Raw genomic sequence first — 18,903 nt, forward strand, 5'->3', positions numbered from 1 at the left:
TAGTGTCTGTGTTTGTAAATGATTTGATATTGCAAAGTATTATCACATAAATTCTACCACCGTAATCTTGTGATACTGTACAGACTGAGTTGGATAAATATTATTTTCCATACATTTCTATGTGCTTCTTTCTTTACTCCTAATGTACTCTTTCACTTCTTGTTTGCTTCTCCCTTTCTGTTTTCTCTTCATTTTTTTTGCTACAAACTGCACAAAACATGTCCTGAATCTTACTATAACCTGTCATTCACCTCACCTTAACCCTTTGCTACTGCTGTTCATGGGGGTTCATAATGAGAATCGTTTCCCCTGCTAAATTCAAAGCTTGGAAGAGAGGCAAAAGAAGTTTTTCTTCTTGATACCTCTTGGGCTGCGCCAATTTTGCAGGGAAAGTTTCCAGCATTACAGTGGGAGTGTGGAGAATTGTGTTGCCTGCCATTATGGTGAAGACATTTGGTTGAAACAAGTGTTTCTTAATGCAATAAATTGTGCAATGTATTCAATTACTGTCTTTCAATTTGAATGGTTATAAATGAAAATCAGCAACAGAACATTTTTGTTTGCATGTGCAAGCACTTGTTTTAAAGTTGCTTCTAAATTACTTCCTGTTTTACAATTATTTCCAAAACTGGATTTCTTGAACTCATCAGGATCAGTTAAGCATACGGTAAACGTATCTTAATGCAAACTGAAGCAATGGCTTTGCAAAACCATCATCCAGCATGTGCCTTGTTGTTCCAGTTTCTGCTGTTTGTTATTGCATCTCAACTATTCAGTTGAAGGCTAATATGTATTCTTGAATGTAAATGTTATGAGCATATTGCTAAGGAACATAAATGGAAGCAGAAGGAATCCACTTGAATAGTTGCTTCACCAATCAATAAGCAGTGGAATGAAAAATGCCATTTAGTTCTTTTTGCTATTTGTACCGTGGTTTGGTTGCAAATTGGAGCATCATCACACTTGTCCCAATTGCTTGTGAGATGGGACTTTTCCCTTTCAGAAATGCAGAAGAGGCCATTTGTGGGAAATTACAACAAAAAAAAATTGATCTATTTGAAGTGAAGCCCTCATTTTAAAAAAAAAACATAACAGGGACCTTCATGTCAGGTTTGTGCTTCAAGAATTGTAATTAGTTTATTATTGTCATGTACTGAGATACAATGAAAAGATGATCTTGCCGATGGTTCAGCAGATTATTACACAGTGCAGAGAGGTAGAACAGTGTAAAGCAATAACAATGTAAATAAAATGTAGCAGTTACACAGGACAATCTGTAGAGAGAAGACAATGTATAGTCATGCCACTCAGGGACTTGGGCTATATTACTTTTTTTCTTTGTGACTGCATGCTTTTCTGAATTTGTAACTTTATGTGCTATTTGTGCTTGGTCTGAGTCCACTAAGCAAGTGGTGCTGCTGGAGCTGACAGTCCCATGGGAAGATAGCTTGGAAGGGGCCTTTGAAAGGAAGTTCTCCAAGTATGCAGGACTGATCAGCAACTGTCAGCAGGCTGGGTGGAGAGCGAGGTGTCTCCCAGTGGAGGTTGGTTGTAGGGGATTCGCAGCCCGTTCCTTAGTTAGAGCCTTCAGCAATTTGGGCATCGAGAGAGAGAGGAAGAGGAGAGCCATCCGCAGTACCACCGATGCGGCAGAGAGGGCCTCAAGATGGCTGTGGCTCAAAAGAGGGGAGCCATGGAGTCATAAGTAGCTAGCCTTCTGGACACAAGCTGGGGTCTGATCAGCCCCGGCTGGGTCACCTGGAGGAGGGTGTATGATGTTGAAAGACCCGAAACACCCGATGATTCCAGGAACATCACTGAGGATGTGTCCAGAAGCATCAGTAGATGTATGTACACAGTGCTTTGTGCAGGATGCTGTGTGCTGTTGGTAATGTGTTTTGCACCTTGGCGCTGGAGAAACACTATGTTGTTTGGCTTTATTCATGTATGGTTGAATGATAACTAAACTTGAACTTGAAGGTGCACTGAAGGCAAACAATAAGGTGCAAGATCATAACAAGGTAGATTAGAGTACTTATTGTACTAGGAAACCATTTAGCAGTTTTATGACTGCAGGATAGAAGCTGTCGTTGATCCTCATGGTAGCAATATAGTGCAGTACATCAAATTACTACAGTACTGTATGTTTAACAAAGGTGGGCTTGATGTTGACCCTTCATTTAACTGTCAAATCCATCATGTGACTACACTCTATGACCCAAACTTAGAAAGTAAAGAGGTGTGCAACAATAAGACATTAAAAACAATCTCATATTCTGCTTCTGTTCCTAATTGCCTCCTGTCCCATTTTTTTCCCCACCAGGGCATTGATGATTCTCCACAAATGGCATTTGCACTCAATCAGGAGCCAAAATCAATGAAGGAAAAGAAAGACGATGATGCTGCAGATTCCCGGTTGCAAGATGAAGAATTTGCCATCCGGATAGGTAGAGGTGCATTATTAGCAGGCAAGCATCGTGTCATATGCCGACAAACAACAAAAAACTAGGTTGAAAAAGGGAGAAATTGAATTTAGTTAAAGAAAGTATTAACAGATGACAATTGTAAGGCTTGGTTCAGTTCTTCTGACGGTTTGTTTGTTGAGGTTTAATCAGTAATGAATGGCTTTGGAGAGTTCTTTCTTCCTTTGGTTGGGGACTATTATCTAATCTCTTCTAACTGATGTGGTAAATTATCTGCTTTGGTCTGGTTGTATGTTCAAACCTTTTATCTACTTTTATCTATGATTCAAAGAGTGTTGCTTTCTTCAAATTGCACAGGCCTTCTTCAGAGTGAATTTCATCAGTGAGTACAGGCAGTACTGTAGATGGCATAATAGGAATGCTCCATCATTGATAGTCATTCCAAGAAATAAATGCGCAGTCTAAAATATGTCAATATTGATTACTGAAATAGATTTCCATGCAAACAACTGTAAAAGCAGAAAAATAAACTTTTCTTATATTGGGAAGATGTTTTCATGTTAACTTCCTCAAAATCATTTAATCTTTTTTTTAAGCACAAGGATTCTGCACATGCTGGTAATCCACCGTAACCACACACAAAATTCTGGAGGAACTCAGCAAGTCAGGCAGCATCTTAAGTCTAGTCTCCATTCCATTCTGACATGTTGGTCCGTGGCCTCCTGTACTGTTAAGATTAGACCGCTCTTGGGTTGGAGAGGCAACATGTCTGGGTAGTCTCCAATCTGATGGCATGAACATCAATTTCTCTAACTTCTGGTAATTTCTCCCTCCTCCCCCTTTCCCCATTCTAGCTCCCCTCTTCCCTCTTCTTTTCTCATTACCTGCCTATCACCTACCCCTGGTGCTGCCCCATCCTTCACTCTTGTCTCCTATTGGATTCCTTCTTCTTCAGCCCTTTGTCTTTTTCAACTATCACCTCCCAGCTTCTCACCGCCCCCTTACCCCTCACATGGCTTCACCTATCAACTCCCAGCTTGTAGTCCTTCCTCTCCTCCCCACCACCTTTTTATTCTGGGTTTCCCCCTTTCTTTCTGGTCATGAAGAGTCTTGGCCCAAAATGTCGATTCTTTATTCCTTTTCCTAGATGCTGCCCGACCTGCTGAGTTCCTCCAGCACTTTGTGTGTGTTGATCCTTTTCTGGTTAGTTCTAAAAAGCTCTTGTCACTGGATTATCTAGGGATTGACATACCTCTGAACAAAAGAATGGAAAGCAGCTGCATTTGCTATTAGTTGAAAAGATTACTCTGTACTTTAATTTTTTTTAGAAGAATGCTTAAAATGATTAACCTAATACTTAGGGTTTGTCAACCAAGGGTGTGATAGCCAAGCAGGTCAATTTTAAATATTTTAGACCCTGTGTTGTGGGGTAAGAATGGCAAAAAGATCTTTTGACTTATAATAATTATGCAGTTGTGTAACAAAGATTCAAATACTGTAAAATCTCATCAAAGCTATTGATGGTTCAGTTTGTTTCAGACTGTAGCACTAACACTTGAGTCATTACTGGCTGCTTTCATGTTTGTTGTGGTTGAGTTATAATGCTCAAGGTACAGCTCTTAAACATGCACAGGAGTTATTTGGTAAGTTATACACTTCAAAAGGATGCAAAACAAGCCTCCATATATTCTTATTCTTCCTTTTGACTAAAATCTTGTGGTGTTGCGTCTTTGGATTTTAAAATCATCAAGAGGTAACTAATTTGCAGTAGAACAAGTTCCCTCAAATGTTACTGTTGTTGCGTGAATGAAGTCACCAGAGAAAAATTCTGGTAGGTATGAAGCAGCCTCTTTATTCAACAGAATAAGATACAGCAGGCAACATATGGTGACCCTGTCGGCTGGAAAAAGGTCAACACTACACACATATTATGTGCTAAAGATCAAAGAAAATTCAATACAATTCAAACTAATCCATATTTACAGTGCCGCTCATACCTCAGAAACTGGTGAGGAAACTGTCCTTGCGGTGTCTCAACACCTCGTTCTGCATCTGGATACTGAAATACCACTCTCCCGTCCCATTACGCTGAGGATCAGCACTCCCCAGATTGTGTGCTCAGCCCGCTGCTGTTCACAATGCTGACACATGACTGTGTCGCAGGATCCAGCTCAAGCCGTGTCACCAAGTTTGCAGATGACACAACATTGTTGGCATAATCAAGAATGACAACGAGACAGAGTATAGAGAGGAAGTGGAGTGACTGGTGGATTGGTGTGAGAAGAACATCCTAAGTCTGAATGTGGAGAAGACCAAAGAAATCACTGTGGACTTCTGGAAGGTGCAGCTGAACCATCCCCCCTCTGCGAATACATGGCTCCTCTGCAGATACATCAGGTTCCTGGGAGCTCACATCATGGAAGACCTCATCTGGTCCCTTAGCATCACCTCCTTGAACAAGAAGGCACAGCATTGTCTCCACTTCCTTAGAGTATTGAGGCTAGCAAGACTCCCCACCTCCATCTTAACTGCATTTTACAGGAGCACCATTAAGAGCGTCCTCCATCTGGTATGGGAGCAGTCGAGCGTCAGACCAGGAGTCCCTACAAAGGATTGTGAGAACAGCTGAGAAGATCATAGGGGTCTCCCTTAGTATTGTTAAGGCCCTTAGTATTATTAAGGATCCCACCCATCCATCCAGCATCCTCTTTGACTTTCTGCCATCAGGTAGGAGACTACGATGTATAAAAACGAGAACGGTGAGAATGACAAACAGTTTCATCACCCATATCAATAGGCTTCTGAACTCCCAGCTGAATTGTCTTTGGAGTGTCACTGGTTAATCTGTTCTGTACCTTACGATATTTAATATAAATGTACTTTAGTTTGTTTTTTTTTATGTCTGATTCATCTGTAGATTTTATCCTTACCTTCATAAATTACTGTGTGTTATGTATACTGCTGTGCTTTACACCCTGGTTTGAAGAAGCATCTTGTTTCTACATACATTATATGCGTATAGTTAAATGACAATAAACTTGACTTGACTTGAGCTACACATGTAACAATTTTAAACAATTTTGAATTCATACATATGGAGACAATCAGTTAAGTGCCTGTTTCCTGGTCTGTCTGGTCTGCATATTAAATTTAATCTTCAATACATATTCGAATCTGGAGGCTAGTGGCTGAAGCTGGTTAAGTTAATTGCTGGATGTGCTAACCCCAAAAATTGTTCTAACACTTACTATTTCAAGTGAGTCTGGTTCCACTTTACTCTTTCTCATTGGACTTCGACACATCATTCTCTGTCCCCAGTTTCTGACCCCTGTGAGTGCAGATATTGATTTAAATGATTAATGAAATAATGGATTCAGATATAATGGTAATTTAAAAATTTAGATGCTGGAAATCAGAGAGAAAGAGAAAATCAATGAAACACACTCAGCATCTGTAGAAGGAAAATCCAGAGATAATGCCTTATCGGGACTACATTGGCGGTGTAGAGCAAGCAATCTGAAAACAGCCACCAGATACCGCGGAGGAGGTGAGGATAGAGGTCTGCGTGACCCTCCAAAGGGCTGTTTTGCCAAAATCAAACATTACAAAAGAAAAGTGACTGGCCCTCCGGGCACTACGGCGAAACCAAGACACCATGATTTTACCTGCAGACAAAGGATGTGCGACAGTCCTGATTTCCTCGGAGGAATACCACAGGAAAGCCCAATAGGTTCTGGACTACTCGCCTACAGATCTCTACAGCGTGATCCCACGGGTTTTGATTATGAGGATGACCTCTGCTTTACTGAAGAAATGCCGATTGCCAGCAGACATATGCAAGACACTTCTGGCTCAAGTGTGGGGCCACCAAGACTTTTCGGGCTCTCTTAAGATATGCAAGGAGGGTTCACCCCGTGGTCTGTTGTCAGTGGAATAGATTCTCCAGCTTGCTACCTCGCTAAGCATTTAACGGCCATGTTGTCTCCCTTTGCTGGGGGCTGTGAGCATCACATCATGAATTCGACTGACTTTGCAACAACGATAACCAACATGCAGCTGACCCTGGAGGATATAATGGTCAGTTTTGATGTGATGACCCTGTTCACGAGAATTCTCATTAAGGACAACTTGATTTTCCTTCCAATCTTCTATTCAGCGGTGTGCTGGGGCAATAGCATCAACACAGGTGATGCGAACAGGTTCAATAAACTGATTAGAAAGGCTGGCTTTGTTATAGGAGTCAAACTGGACACACTGGAAGCTGTGGTAGAACAAAGGACCCTCCAGAAAATCCTGGCAATTCTGGACAATGTTTCTTACCCTCTGCATGCCACCTTGGCTGAAAAGGGGAACATTCACAGTAATAGACAAAGACAACTACACTGCTCCAAAGTGCTATATGAGGTCATTCTTACCCTTGGCCATTAGGCAATATAAGAGTCATCCTATAGCCGGGAAAGTGATGATTCCTCTCCTGTTAACTGTTATTAACCTCTATTCAAGCTCTGTTTAGCTCTGTTTACCACACACTGCTATCTCGGACTCCCTGTGCAATGCTGCCAGCACTTCTGATCTGGATGGTGTGAATATGCACCCATTACTGTATAATATTACGGTAATTCTTGCACTACCATCTTATCAGCGTGAACTTAGAAATCTTGCAGAGCTTGTAATCTTTGACATGTAAATCTTGTACATCTTATTTTTAAAGTAATTTATTTTTCATTCGTTCTTACTTCTAATATTTGTATATTTGTAGATCTGTGCACTTGTAATGCTACCACAACATTAATTTCCTTTGGGATCAATAAAGTATCTATCTATTTACTGGAATTTGATTGTAAACAAGGTGGGACAGCGAAAACTTAATTAGATGAGGACTAACCAATCAGGAGGGATGGACGATGGGGGTCTAAATACCACTGGACTAGACATGTCCAGGCATCATCCCTGATGAAGATGGCAGAGTTTGTCGTTGAAACATTGGTTAAAATCGATACCTATGTCCGGCTGGAAGCCTGAGAAGAGTGTATTCAGTAAGCATACATTAATCAAACTGGCTATGGAGAGCAGTAAAAGGAGGAGGCTTGAAGATGTGAGAGCTGCAGTTATATTCTTCCCCATTGTTTTAAAAACCGTGAACATGTATGATTTGATGTGACTCAGTTGGAGCGCTCTCACCTCTGTGTTGAAAGGGCAGTCTAAAGACCAGAGTAGAGATGTAAACTGACACTCCTGAACGTACTTGGAGTGCTGTGCAGATGAAGGTGCCATCTTTCAGAAATGATGTTAAAATGAATCCGCACTTCCTTGTCAAGTAGGACGCTAAAGGTTCCAAGCTACTGTTTTGCAAAGTGCATTAGCTTTCTTCGGTCAGAACAACTGGAAGAAACAGATTATCTTGTTATCAAATGTGGCAGTTCATTCAAAAACTGGCTGCCTCATTTACTATACTTTGGAAACAATTTGTTAGGTTCAGGAAGCTTTATTTATTTATTTTTCATTTAGCAAGACAGAACGGAATGGGCTCTTCCGGTCCTTCAAGCTGCAGCATGGCAGCAAACCCCTACAACCCTGATTAACCCTAACCTCATCACGGGACAACTTACCATGACCTACCCATGCAAATCTTTGGACTGTAGGGGGAAACTGGAGCACACAAGCTCCCACGAGCAGGAAGGTTATGTTGTAACATTCCACAGGGAGGACATACAAAGTGTCCTTACAGACGGTGCCAGAGTAGAATTCCAAACTCTGATGCCTCAAACTGTAATAATGTCGCGCTAACCACTGTGCTCCAGTGTTGCCTTGAAAGAGACGTGAAATGCATTCTGAATATGCAACACTCATTTTTCTTCATTTTTTTCCAAATCATAGTGAAGAAAGAAGCACTGGCAGAAGCAAATTTAAAATCATGCTGTGGTGGACACAAATTAAATTAATAACTTGTGTTAACTTTGAATCTCCAGATTTTCTCTTGTTTTTGATTTTGACTCTGTTTAAATAGCCCCCCACCACTGAACCAGTGGGCCTTTGAATTGCAGATTCATATTGATTTATCACATGAACCTTGAGGCATACAGTGAACTGCTTCGTTTGCACGAACAGCCAACGCAGCCAAGGATTTGCTGGGAGCAGCCCACAAGTGTCACCACACTGGCTTTCAATAAAGCTATTCAGAAGGTCCCATATGGGAGTCCAAGGCATCCAATTAGGTGTAAAGTTGGCTTGGTATCAGCAGGCAGAGGATTATGGTGTAGAGTTATTTTTGTGATTCCAAGCCTGCGGCCTCTGCTACACCACAGGATTCTGTGCTCTTCTTGTTTAACAATTAGGTGTGAATGTAGGGGGTATGATTAGTCAGCTGGCACAGAAATTGTTAGTTGCAGTGATTGCAATTATTGACGATTATGGAATAATATTGATGATTACTGAGTAATATTGATGAATTGGAAGACGAGTGGAGAAACAGCAGATCATGTTTCAGTTTGATAAGTGTGCCATAATATATTTTGAGAGGACTAAGAGACAAGCACGCATGCAATGAATGGTACATCCTTGTGGAGTATTGAGGAACAAAGGAACCTTGATTGTAATTATGTGTAGTTCTTCCTGAAATCTGTTGGATTTCTTTATTTTCCTGTATATTTCTGCAAGAAAATGAATCTGAACTTTGTATATGGTAACATATGTGGACGTCAATAATAACCTAACTTTGACATTGAATTTGACTTTGGTGTACAAACTCAAGAATCCCTGATGGTATTGATCGTGTGGATAGTCAGAGGCTTTCTCCCAGGGCTGAAATGGCTAGCACAAGAGGGCATAGTTTAAGCTGCTTGGACGTAGGTACAGAGGAGATGTCAGGGGTTGGAAAATGTATGGTTATGCACTTTGGCAGAAGAAATAAACAGGCAGACTATTATTTAAATGGGGAAAGAATTCAAAGTTCTGAGATGCAACGGGACTTGGGAGTCCTGGTACAGGATACCCTTAAGGTTAACCTCCAGGTTGAGTTGGTGGTGAAGAAGGCGAATGCAATGTTGGCATTCATTTCTAGAGGAATAGAGTATAGGAACAAGGATGTGATGTTGAGGCTCTATAAGGCGCTGGTGAGACTTCACTTGGAGTACTGTGGGCAGTTTTGGTCTCCTTATTTAAGAAAGGATGTGCTGACGTTGGAGAGGGTTCAGGGAAGATTCACTAGAATGATTCTGGGAATGAGAGGTTTAACATATGAGGAACGTTTGTCCGCTCTTGGACTGTATTCCTTGGAGCTTAGGAGAATGAGGAGAGACCTCATAGAAACATTTCAAATGTTGAAAGGCATGGACAGAGTGGATGTGGCAAAGTTGTTTCCCATGATGGGGGAGTCTAGTACGAGAGGGCATGACTTAAGGACTGAAGGGTGCCCATTCAGAACAGAAATGCAAAGAAATTTTTTTAGCCAGAGGGTGATGAATCTATGGAATTTGTTGCCGCAGGCGGCAGTAGAGGCCAAGTCATTGTGTGTATTTAAGGCAGAGATTGATAGGTATCTGAGTAGCCAGGGCATCAAAGGTTATGGTGAGAAGGCAGGGGAGTGCTATGTCCAGTTTTGGAAGCCACACAATAGGAACGTTGTAATTGCATTGAATAAGGTACAGAAGAGATCACCAGGATGTTGCTGGGTTGGAGTATTTGATTTATGAGGAGAGCCTGGATAGGGTAAGTTTGTTTGCTTTGGAGCAGAGGAGTCTGAGAGAGAAACAGATTAAGATTTGCAAAAATGTGACAAAGAGTAGATAATGAGAACATTTTTCTTTTAGCAGAACTATCCTAAAACTGACAGCAAATGCTTAAGATAAAGGGTAGGGATTTAGAGTGGATTTAAGGAAGAATATTTTCACATAGTTGGAATCTCAAACAATTGTCTTTGGGAATGATGACGCAAACTCTCACAACACTGTAGATGCACTTAAACAAACATTTACTTCTTCGAGGAATAGGAGGCTATGGACTAAGTACCAGCAAATTGGATCAGTATAGATCAGCTGTCGATAGTCAGCATGGATTTTGTTGGCTGCAGGTTTTTGCCCTAAGACTCTATGACAACACTGCATTGGACTAACTGTTGTTTAAATGGGACACTAAATGTCAGATTTCTCCATGAACCCTTGCACTACCTTGACCTTTCTGCAAACCGACTTTGTTCCTGGTATTTCATGAACATGAGAAGGTCTGCAGATGCTGGAAATCCAAAGTAACACACACAAAATGCCGGAGGAACTCAGCAGACCAGGCAGTATCTATGAAAATGAATAAGCGGTCGACGTTTCGAGCTGAGACCCTTCTTCAGGACTAAGAAGGAAGGGGAAAGATGCCAGAATAAAAAAGTGGGCGGATGGAAGGGAGGCTAGCTGGAAGGCGGTCTTTTTTACTTGCTGTAATTGATGACGTTTCTTGTATGCCTGAGAATTTAGTTCAGTGTTTTGACTTACATGGATCCTCTGTGGTTTACAAGTTTAGGACTTACATACAAGTTATTTTAGTCTCATTGAAACTATGTTAGTAAATCAAATTTCTATTTCTTAATGAAAATCCCACTTGGTAATCAGCACAACTGTAGATTTTTTCATTATAAATCTTTGGCAATAGATGATAATCTAAAGCAGCCTTTCTGCCTGGAGGAACCCTTGAAATAATTTTCACTTTTCAGGGAACCCCTGCATAAAAATTATTATACCTACAACTCATGGTAAATGTGCATGATCAGTAAGTTGTAGATATATTGAAGATAGAGTTATATAACTCTTTTGAGTAGAGAATGAATTTTTAGCTGACCTTTCTTGAAATTAAATTCTTTCTTTCCCTTTCATAAATTTCAAAAACACATAAGAAATAAATTTCTCAATTCTGGGTCAAACTTGAGATAAGCACACATGGATTTCACCTTCAGCTGAAAAGAGACGATTTCTATCCTTGCTCAATGCTTGTTAAACAAGAAAAAGCTTGTTCATGCATGTAAGAAGTTGAAAACTGCATCAAAATGTTCACTGCTTTCCTATGAATGGCAGGATACGCTTCTTTCACAGAAATCCAGAACGTGTCCAGGGGTAGGTCAGTAAATCTCAACTTGAGTGCTTGATGAGTCAAGTTCTTAGGCTGAGCAGAAGATTCAGAGAAAGGGTCCCTCACCTAGTCATACACTTGTGTTGAAAGGGAGGGAAAATGCTGTTCAGTTTTGTTCTGCAGTTCTTCCAGGTAGTTTTCAATAAGACTCAAGACTTCCTGATACCGTTCCTCACTCTCAAGCCCAAGCAGCAGTGGAAACATTTCAAGATTTCCTTTTGGAACAAGATTTTTCCAAAGATTCAGTTCCTTTTAAGTCTAAGAACCTTGCCACTTGAAGTCAAAACGTTTCTCCAGGGCCTTGCACATACTTGTTCAACTGGTTCATATGATGAAAAATGCCTGCTAAGTAGGCTAGTTTCTTCAGCCATTCTTCATCTTCAAAGCACTTAGCAAAATCTGGCCTACTACTTTCATGAAAGTACTCCTGCAATTCACCTTTCAGCTCAAACACCCTGTTAAGAACTCTTCCTCCGCTAAGCCACCGGATTTCTGTATGTAGCAGGAGATTGGTGTGCGCTTTGTCCAGGTTTTCACGCGGTTTTTAAAAAATATTCTTGAGTGTACTGGTCTTAAAGCTACTAAATACATTGCTTTCTGAAGCTTTTTATTGACTATGACTTTATTTTCAAAAGCATTAATCTGTTTGTTTTGAGATTCCAATAGTCGTTTAAAATAATCAGCATTTCTACGTGTCATATGGCTGTGATTTGTAGTTAAGTGTCTTTGTAATTTTGCTGGAACCGTTGCTACATTTGTAAGTTGTTTGCCACAGACTAGGCATGATGGAATAGGACAACTTGGCTCACCAGTCCATGTAAAACCCATTGAAAAGTAGCTTTCATTGTAGAGAGGGACTTCTTTTGTGTCAGTTGTTGCACTAGTGCAGTGAAATGACTCAGAAGATTGTAATTGTTGATCACTAACTTTATCACAATTGTACGTAGACCTGGGCCTAGTATCCTCTTCTTCGAAAATCGCCACACTGACCATATTTAGCATGAAAATTTCCCTCCAGTTTTCTATTACACTGGTGGTTTGTTTGCTCCCGTAAGTCAGTCAGCAACACGTAAGGGGATGTTGGGGGAGGTAATTCAAGAAGGAGAAGCTGATGTCCCACCTCAAGTTGGGCGAGTCCATTCAGTGCTAGGAAAATGCACCACGCTCCTCATCAGTCTACCGTCCTCTCTTCCGTGCAATATAGCGCTCTCCAGGTATCAGCCTACTGCCCTCCTCTCTGTGCTGTACAGCGCAAACCAATTATCAGCAGCTCCCCTATCTCGCGTCAAAAACTGAGAATGGACTCAACCAAATAAACACGGTCCTACTGCGCACTGCCATACTCGGCTGAGATTGCTAACAGGGTTGCTGGGTCACTGCCTGCCACTGCGAGTGTTAGCATTGAGCGTTGTGCGAAGTTCTATAAAAGGTTTTTTTAAAAAATCACGACGGAATCCCTAGTGACCTCTCACAGAACCCCATTTGAGAAACCCTGATCTAGAAACATAAAACATAGAAAACCTACAGCACAATACAGGCCTTTCGGCCCACAAAGTTGTGCTGAACATGTCCTTATCTTAGAAATGACCTAGGCTTGCCCATAGCCCTTTATTTTTCAAAGCTCCATGTACCTATCCAGGAGTCTCTTAAAAGACCCGATCGTTTCCGCCTCCCCCACCGCCGCCGGCAGCCCATTCCATGCACTCACCACTCTCTGCGTAAAAAAAAAGAAATCTACAGAAAGAAGCAACCATTGGAACTAATGGAGTAAGCAACAGGATTATTGTCATAATTAATAGGAATTCTAAATGCAATTTTTAAAAAATCACTGTATTCAGATCAAAAACCTTTGTCAGTGTTTCAGATTATGACAGGATGCATTGATAAATTGCTTGGATGCAAAAAAATATACAACCCATTCAAGCATGTATTATGATAATGAGTTATTAATAAAAAAGGATTACAATCACATATTTAAAATGCATGATTTTTTAATGAAAGCATGACTGCAAGATCCTGTAGCTTATAAAATCCTGCAGGAGAAGTTTGTTCTTCAGGCAGTCAAATATCTAGAACTAAGCATAGAACTGCACAACATTGGACAGATTCTTCAGCCCATGAAATTGTACCTATCTTGATGCTGATTTAATCTAAATGCCCTCCTCCTATATATCATCCATTTCTCTCGATTCTCCTCATATCTATAAGCCTCTGAAACTCTACTAGACTGCAGAATTCTACCACCCCGATAACCCATTCCAGGATACTCATCATTTAAAAAACACTCACCCCTCATGTCATCTTTAAATTTCTGCCCTCTAACTTTAAAATCTTAAATTTTAGAGTGTTTAATTCAATTTTTCAAACTTGTACGCAGGCACACTGATACTTAGCGATCCAGTGTATTTAGTGGAATGATAAAGGTGAATCTCCTTGCTGTTTTCTGATCTGAGCAAACTCTCTCACTTGTGTTTCAGTTCAAATTAATTAAATTTTGAGATTTTGCTGGTGCACTATATTAGTAATTCTCCTTCTGGTCTTGTCCATATTTGGCTCAACTAAAGAACCCATTGGTTTTCTGGGTGCTACGTCCATGATTCGCTGGATGACTAACAAAGAAGGACATTGCCTTCATTATTTCTGGAAAAAAATGCTGTTGTTGCTGAAGTTGAAGCAGTGGTCACCATTCTTTGGTTTGGGATACCAGAATGGCTGGTGTCTTCTGTTCGTCGGGTGAGTCGCCTAATCCCACCCTTGCGGCTGGGTAAATAAACTTATGCTGATGAAAGAGTTCCTGAGGTAGGCAGAATTATGGTTAAACACCGTGTAAACTCAATGCACATCTTCTGTCTGTCATTTTTGCTTTTCTTTCCCCTGTTGCACATACTCCCCAGTCCCTTGTTTCTCCTTTCATTTTCTTGCTCTTTAATTTCATCAGCTCTTAGTTTTTCATTCTCCCCATCCCCTCAACCCCTCTCCCTTCATCTCTGTAGTGTTTTGTTTGGTCTGGACAGATGGTTGACAGTATAGCTTTCTTGAGAAGGCTGTCTGGATTCAGGCAGTCCAATTAGTGTGAAGGGTCATAAACCAGAGGTCCATTTCTGAATATGGTTGACAGATTAATGTTAGGATTAGTTATCCCTGCAGTGCACTGCTAGAATAAGTGATGATAAGAAGTTGGAGCACTAGCTGGACAATAAGCCCTTTGTGCCATCCTTCAATAAGGCCATCCACCCAAACATCATTTTCCTGATCTAACCCCCATCCTTGATTCCTTTAATACCCAGAAACCTATTGATCTCTGCTTTAGTGCTAACATTAACTGAACTGGCTCAGCCCTTCCGTGTAAAGAATTCCAAAGATTCACAACCCACTGAGTGGGAAAAAAAACTTGTCATTTCAGTTATAAATAATCTACTCCTTGTTTTGAGGCTGTAATTGCAAGTGCTACACTCTGCAGTCAAGGGAAGTGTTCTTCCCATATCCACCTTGTCAGTTGTTGAAGAATTTTGCATGTTGCAAAGAGGTGACTGCTCATTCTTCTGAACTCCAGAGAAATTATCCTGGCCTACTCAATCTCTCCTTGTGGGAGAAACCCATAATCTTGGAACCATTCCGTAGAATCTTTTCTCTACTCCATCTGAATCAATTACAGGTTGACCTTCACTAATCCAGCACCACTGGAACCTGAGGAGTGCTGGATTAGGGAAAATGCCAAATTACAGAAGGATCACATTAAGCAATAGCTAACCGCCTCATCGTACCTTTAAAATATCATGTAAATCAGTACAAGTTAGATAATTATATTACTTTATTAAAATTTCACTTGCTACTCACCTAATATTTCTGTTTTATTATGATCTAACTTGTACCATACAGGCACAGATAAAATAAAGGGTACAGGTAAATGTACAGGAATTAAGTTGAGTACTTCTGCTTCTAAAGTGAGACATTTATTATATCTTCAGGCAAAGTTACATATCTGCAAGTGTGGGGTTGTCAGGATCATCAATATCTTCATCTTGAAAAATGAGTGAAGTATCAGGAACTGGTGCTGAAACCGGCACAACTGTTTCTTCAAAAACTGTTGATGTTGGTTGAAAATTGAAATCAGTGCCGGATTATCGAAGGAACCGGATTACAGGTAGTCGGATTAGTGAAGGTTGACTGTATTTCCTTTTTAGGTAAAGAAACCAAGATTGTATACAAAATACAATCAGTACTAATGAAGGGCCTGATGGATCATTTCCATAGATGCTGCCTGACCGCTGAGTTCCTCCAGCATTCTGTGTGATTTGCTTTGTGTACAAAACACCTTTTGACAAAGTTGTTTGATGTCTGAAGTAACTACAGAAAAGATTTATTGCCTAACTTGCCTAACTAAATGCTAAAATCTCAGAAGATATTATTTACAGCACACGTCTTTGTTGTAATTGACTAATTCCAACACAGCAATCCATCTGTCCTAATCCCTCTGTCCTTACTTCCTTACATCCGTGCAATGTTCTTTTTCTTATATTCCCATCAACTTCCTGTTGATTCGTTTGCTTCATCTATTGTATCTTAAAGTATGTTTTTGTCGCTCATTTAACCTAGCCATTTTGGGGGTGTGGGAGGGAACTGAAGCAGTAGTCATGGAGGGACTCTTGTCAGTTCCACAGCCTCAAAAGCTGAGCCTTTGAGCCTGAGTCCGTGGATCAGTGAGACATTGCTACCTGTTTGTTCTGCGGTTCAGTTGCCCCTCTTCAATATCACTAATACAGAATTATCATGGCTGTGGAGTTATGTCATTAATTTCCTAAAAATGTATTTTGATCTTGCAAAATTGTTATTTACTTATGATTTTAATTTTGAGCCCATGGACCAATGTGTCTTTGCACCAATTTGAGCCTGAAATCTAACTTTACCAAAATATTCCTGCTATTATTCCAGTAAAACGCCCTTTCAGTGGCCGCAAACAATGAGGTTGAAGTTCTCCCTGTACCTCTGAAACTTTACTAAGTTTCTACTCCCTCACCTATTGGACCAAACAACAACTTTTCATGTCATGCTCTGTAGCGGTTGGCTAAAAGTACTGTCCAATGAGATTCTAAGTGCTCAACATTGTAGTGTGGAGCGCAAGAAAACACTGTGGTAACACAGTTTTGATTTGAGATTTTGTTCCAATAATTGCTCCATGTTGCTTAGAAGTGGACTGGATGCTGAGTGGATCCACCATAATTGAACAGCTGAGCTAATTGAATAATTACGTTGTCCACAGGAATGGAAGAGTCTTTCAGTAAGGTCACATGTCAGTAATTATGCCCTGGGAAATTTGAAAGTACCAGTTATAGGAACTGAATTATGTTGGTTCGTATCACACATTGAAGTGATGTGATGTTTAAACACTTGCAGCATGGATAGCAGGCTGACCATTCAATATATCTACCAATGGCTCAAACATGATTGCACGAGGTAACATTTCTGGAGGGAGAATGATTAGAAGCAGGGTAAAGATTGAGAAGTGAGGATGATTAGGCAGAAAAGTAGCAGCCTGAATTTATTGCAGGGAAGTGATACACTTAATTTATATGATCCAAAAGGATTTGAAGGAACTAAAAGTCTGTATGTACATAAATCCTGGAAAGTCATAAATGCATGTTGAGAATGGTTCATAGTGCCTATGGGATCCGTAACAGAGGTGTGGAGATCAAAAGCAGAGAAGTTGCATTGAACCTGTAAAAAAGAAATTAGAGGAAAGCAATTTTTTAAGCAATGATGTCTTGAAATCTGTGCCTGCCTGGTTCTGATCTCATAGCCAGAGGGAACACTGCTTACTAGCACACTTAAACAGATAGAATAGGGAGATGCTTTAAGTGATGGTGGGAAAGAAGAAGAGATTAAATTGAATGTTGGCAGTAGCACCAAAGGACTACTTCATCCTAACACCAGGTTGGAGAAACAGCTGTGGCATGCGAAATTAATGAAAGCAGCTTAAGGAAAGACAATCCCAAAAAAACAGTTGCATTTGTTTTAATCAATTTGCCACAAGTGAAAGTGTACTGTGTACTTTCTCTTTCAGTTATATTTTATTACTGTCGTTCTATGGAAGTGATCTGAAATCCTTCCAAAAAAAAATGGAATGCTTTCTTCAAGTAATAATTGTGCTCCATACAAGGACAGGGAATATTATGCTTGCTTATTTCTTTCTACTGCCAGATAGAATGGAATGCTTACTTTAGTACAGGGCAGTGTATTGGAATTTGGAGGTCATATCATTAGAATTTGCATGTAGGCTTTTTTTTTGTAGCCTTATGCACTTGTTACTCTGGGTCCAAGAGTTATTTTTAATTATTAATTTGAGCTAAGTTTTGCAGCACTCAAAAATGTACACAACCCTCTCTGAACACAGTTCCTTTCCTCCATTCTTTATCTGGTGTCATTTTCAGACTTCCAAATTATCTGAACTTTTGTCTGAAAGTTCCTAAGAAATGTTGATGAACGCAGGGAATGTTAAGATTGAAAGTGTTGGCAGAGTTAGATAGCATGGTAGAGAATACCTATGGCATGCTGTTCCCTCATGGGCTGGAGCATAGAATATCAAGGTTATGTTGCAACTTCATAAAATACTGATTATATTGCACTTGAAGTACTCCATGCAGATCTGGTCACCATATTACAGGAAGCATGTAGTTGCTCTGGAGAGATTGCGGAAGAGATTCATCCATATCTTATCTGGAATTGGCAATCGGTGGGAGGAGAAGATGGCGGCGCGCCTGCGTGTGCGCAGCCCTCCGGTGAAAAATGATATTGTATCTGTTAATTAGGGGCCGTGAACAATTCTGATTTGATGGAGAATGGACGTGAAAGCACAGAGGAACATCTGGAGAAATTTCTGAAACGCCCGTTTGCTGCTGTCGTTACTGTGTGGTCGGGAATCTTTTGGAGGGAAGGCCTCAAAATCCCCAGCCTTGTCTGCTTTTGGCGACCAAGAAGGAGGTCGAATCATTGGGACACAGATGGCGCTCAGTACTCGATGTCGGAGAGCTGATCAGAGCTCGAAGTTTTCGGATAACTCAGAGCCGGATTGTGGTCGGCATGGCAGGGAGAGTTTTTCTTCCTTCTCCCGTCTGCGTGAGATGTGGGACATTTGAGAAACTTTGAACTTTACTGTGCTCATGGACTTCTTCATCAAGTTATGGTATTGTTACACTGTTTGTAACTATATGTTATAATTATGTGGGTTTGTCAGTTTTTTCAGTCTTGGTTTATCCTGTGTTTTGTGATATCACACCGGAGGAAATAATGTATCATTTCTTAATGCATGCATTACTAAATGACAATAAAAGTGGACTACGTGCCTTCATAATCATCATTATCATCTTTAGTT

The 18,903-nt window shown here is 40.5% G+C and overlaps 1 protein-coding gene across 3 annotated transcripts in view; it reads left to right on the forward strand.

Annotated features, from left to right (window-relative positions):
- LOC140187171 (zinc transporter ZIP11-like) overlaps window positions 1–18,903 on the forward strand; it is an 840,422-nt gene that overhangs the window by 217,477 nt on the left and 604,042 nt on the right. Inside the window, exon 4 of one of the 3 annotated variants that reach the window (XM_072242190.1) lies at window positions 2,324–2,468. In XM_072242190.1, coding sequence (XP_072098291.1) covers window positions 2,324–2,468 — 145 coding nt within the window. The remainder of the gene's footprint in view (window positions 1–2,323; window positions 2,469–18,903) is intronic. The other 2 variants (XM_072242191.1, XM_072242192.1) reach the window with 2 other exon arrangements.

The sequence above is a fragment of the Mobula birostris genome, chromosome 24, assembly GCF_030028105.1.
Source record: "Mobula birostris isolate sMobBir1 chromosome 24, sMobBir1.hap1, whole genome shotgun sequence".
Classification (NCBI taxonomy): Eukaryota; Metazoa; Chordata; class Chondrichthyes; order Myliobatiformes; family Myliobatidae; genus Mobula; species Mobula birostris.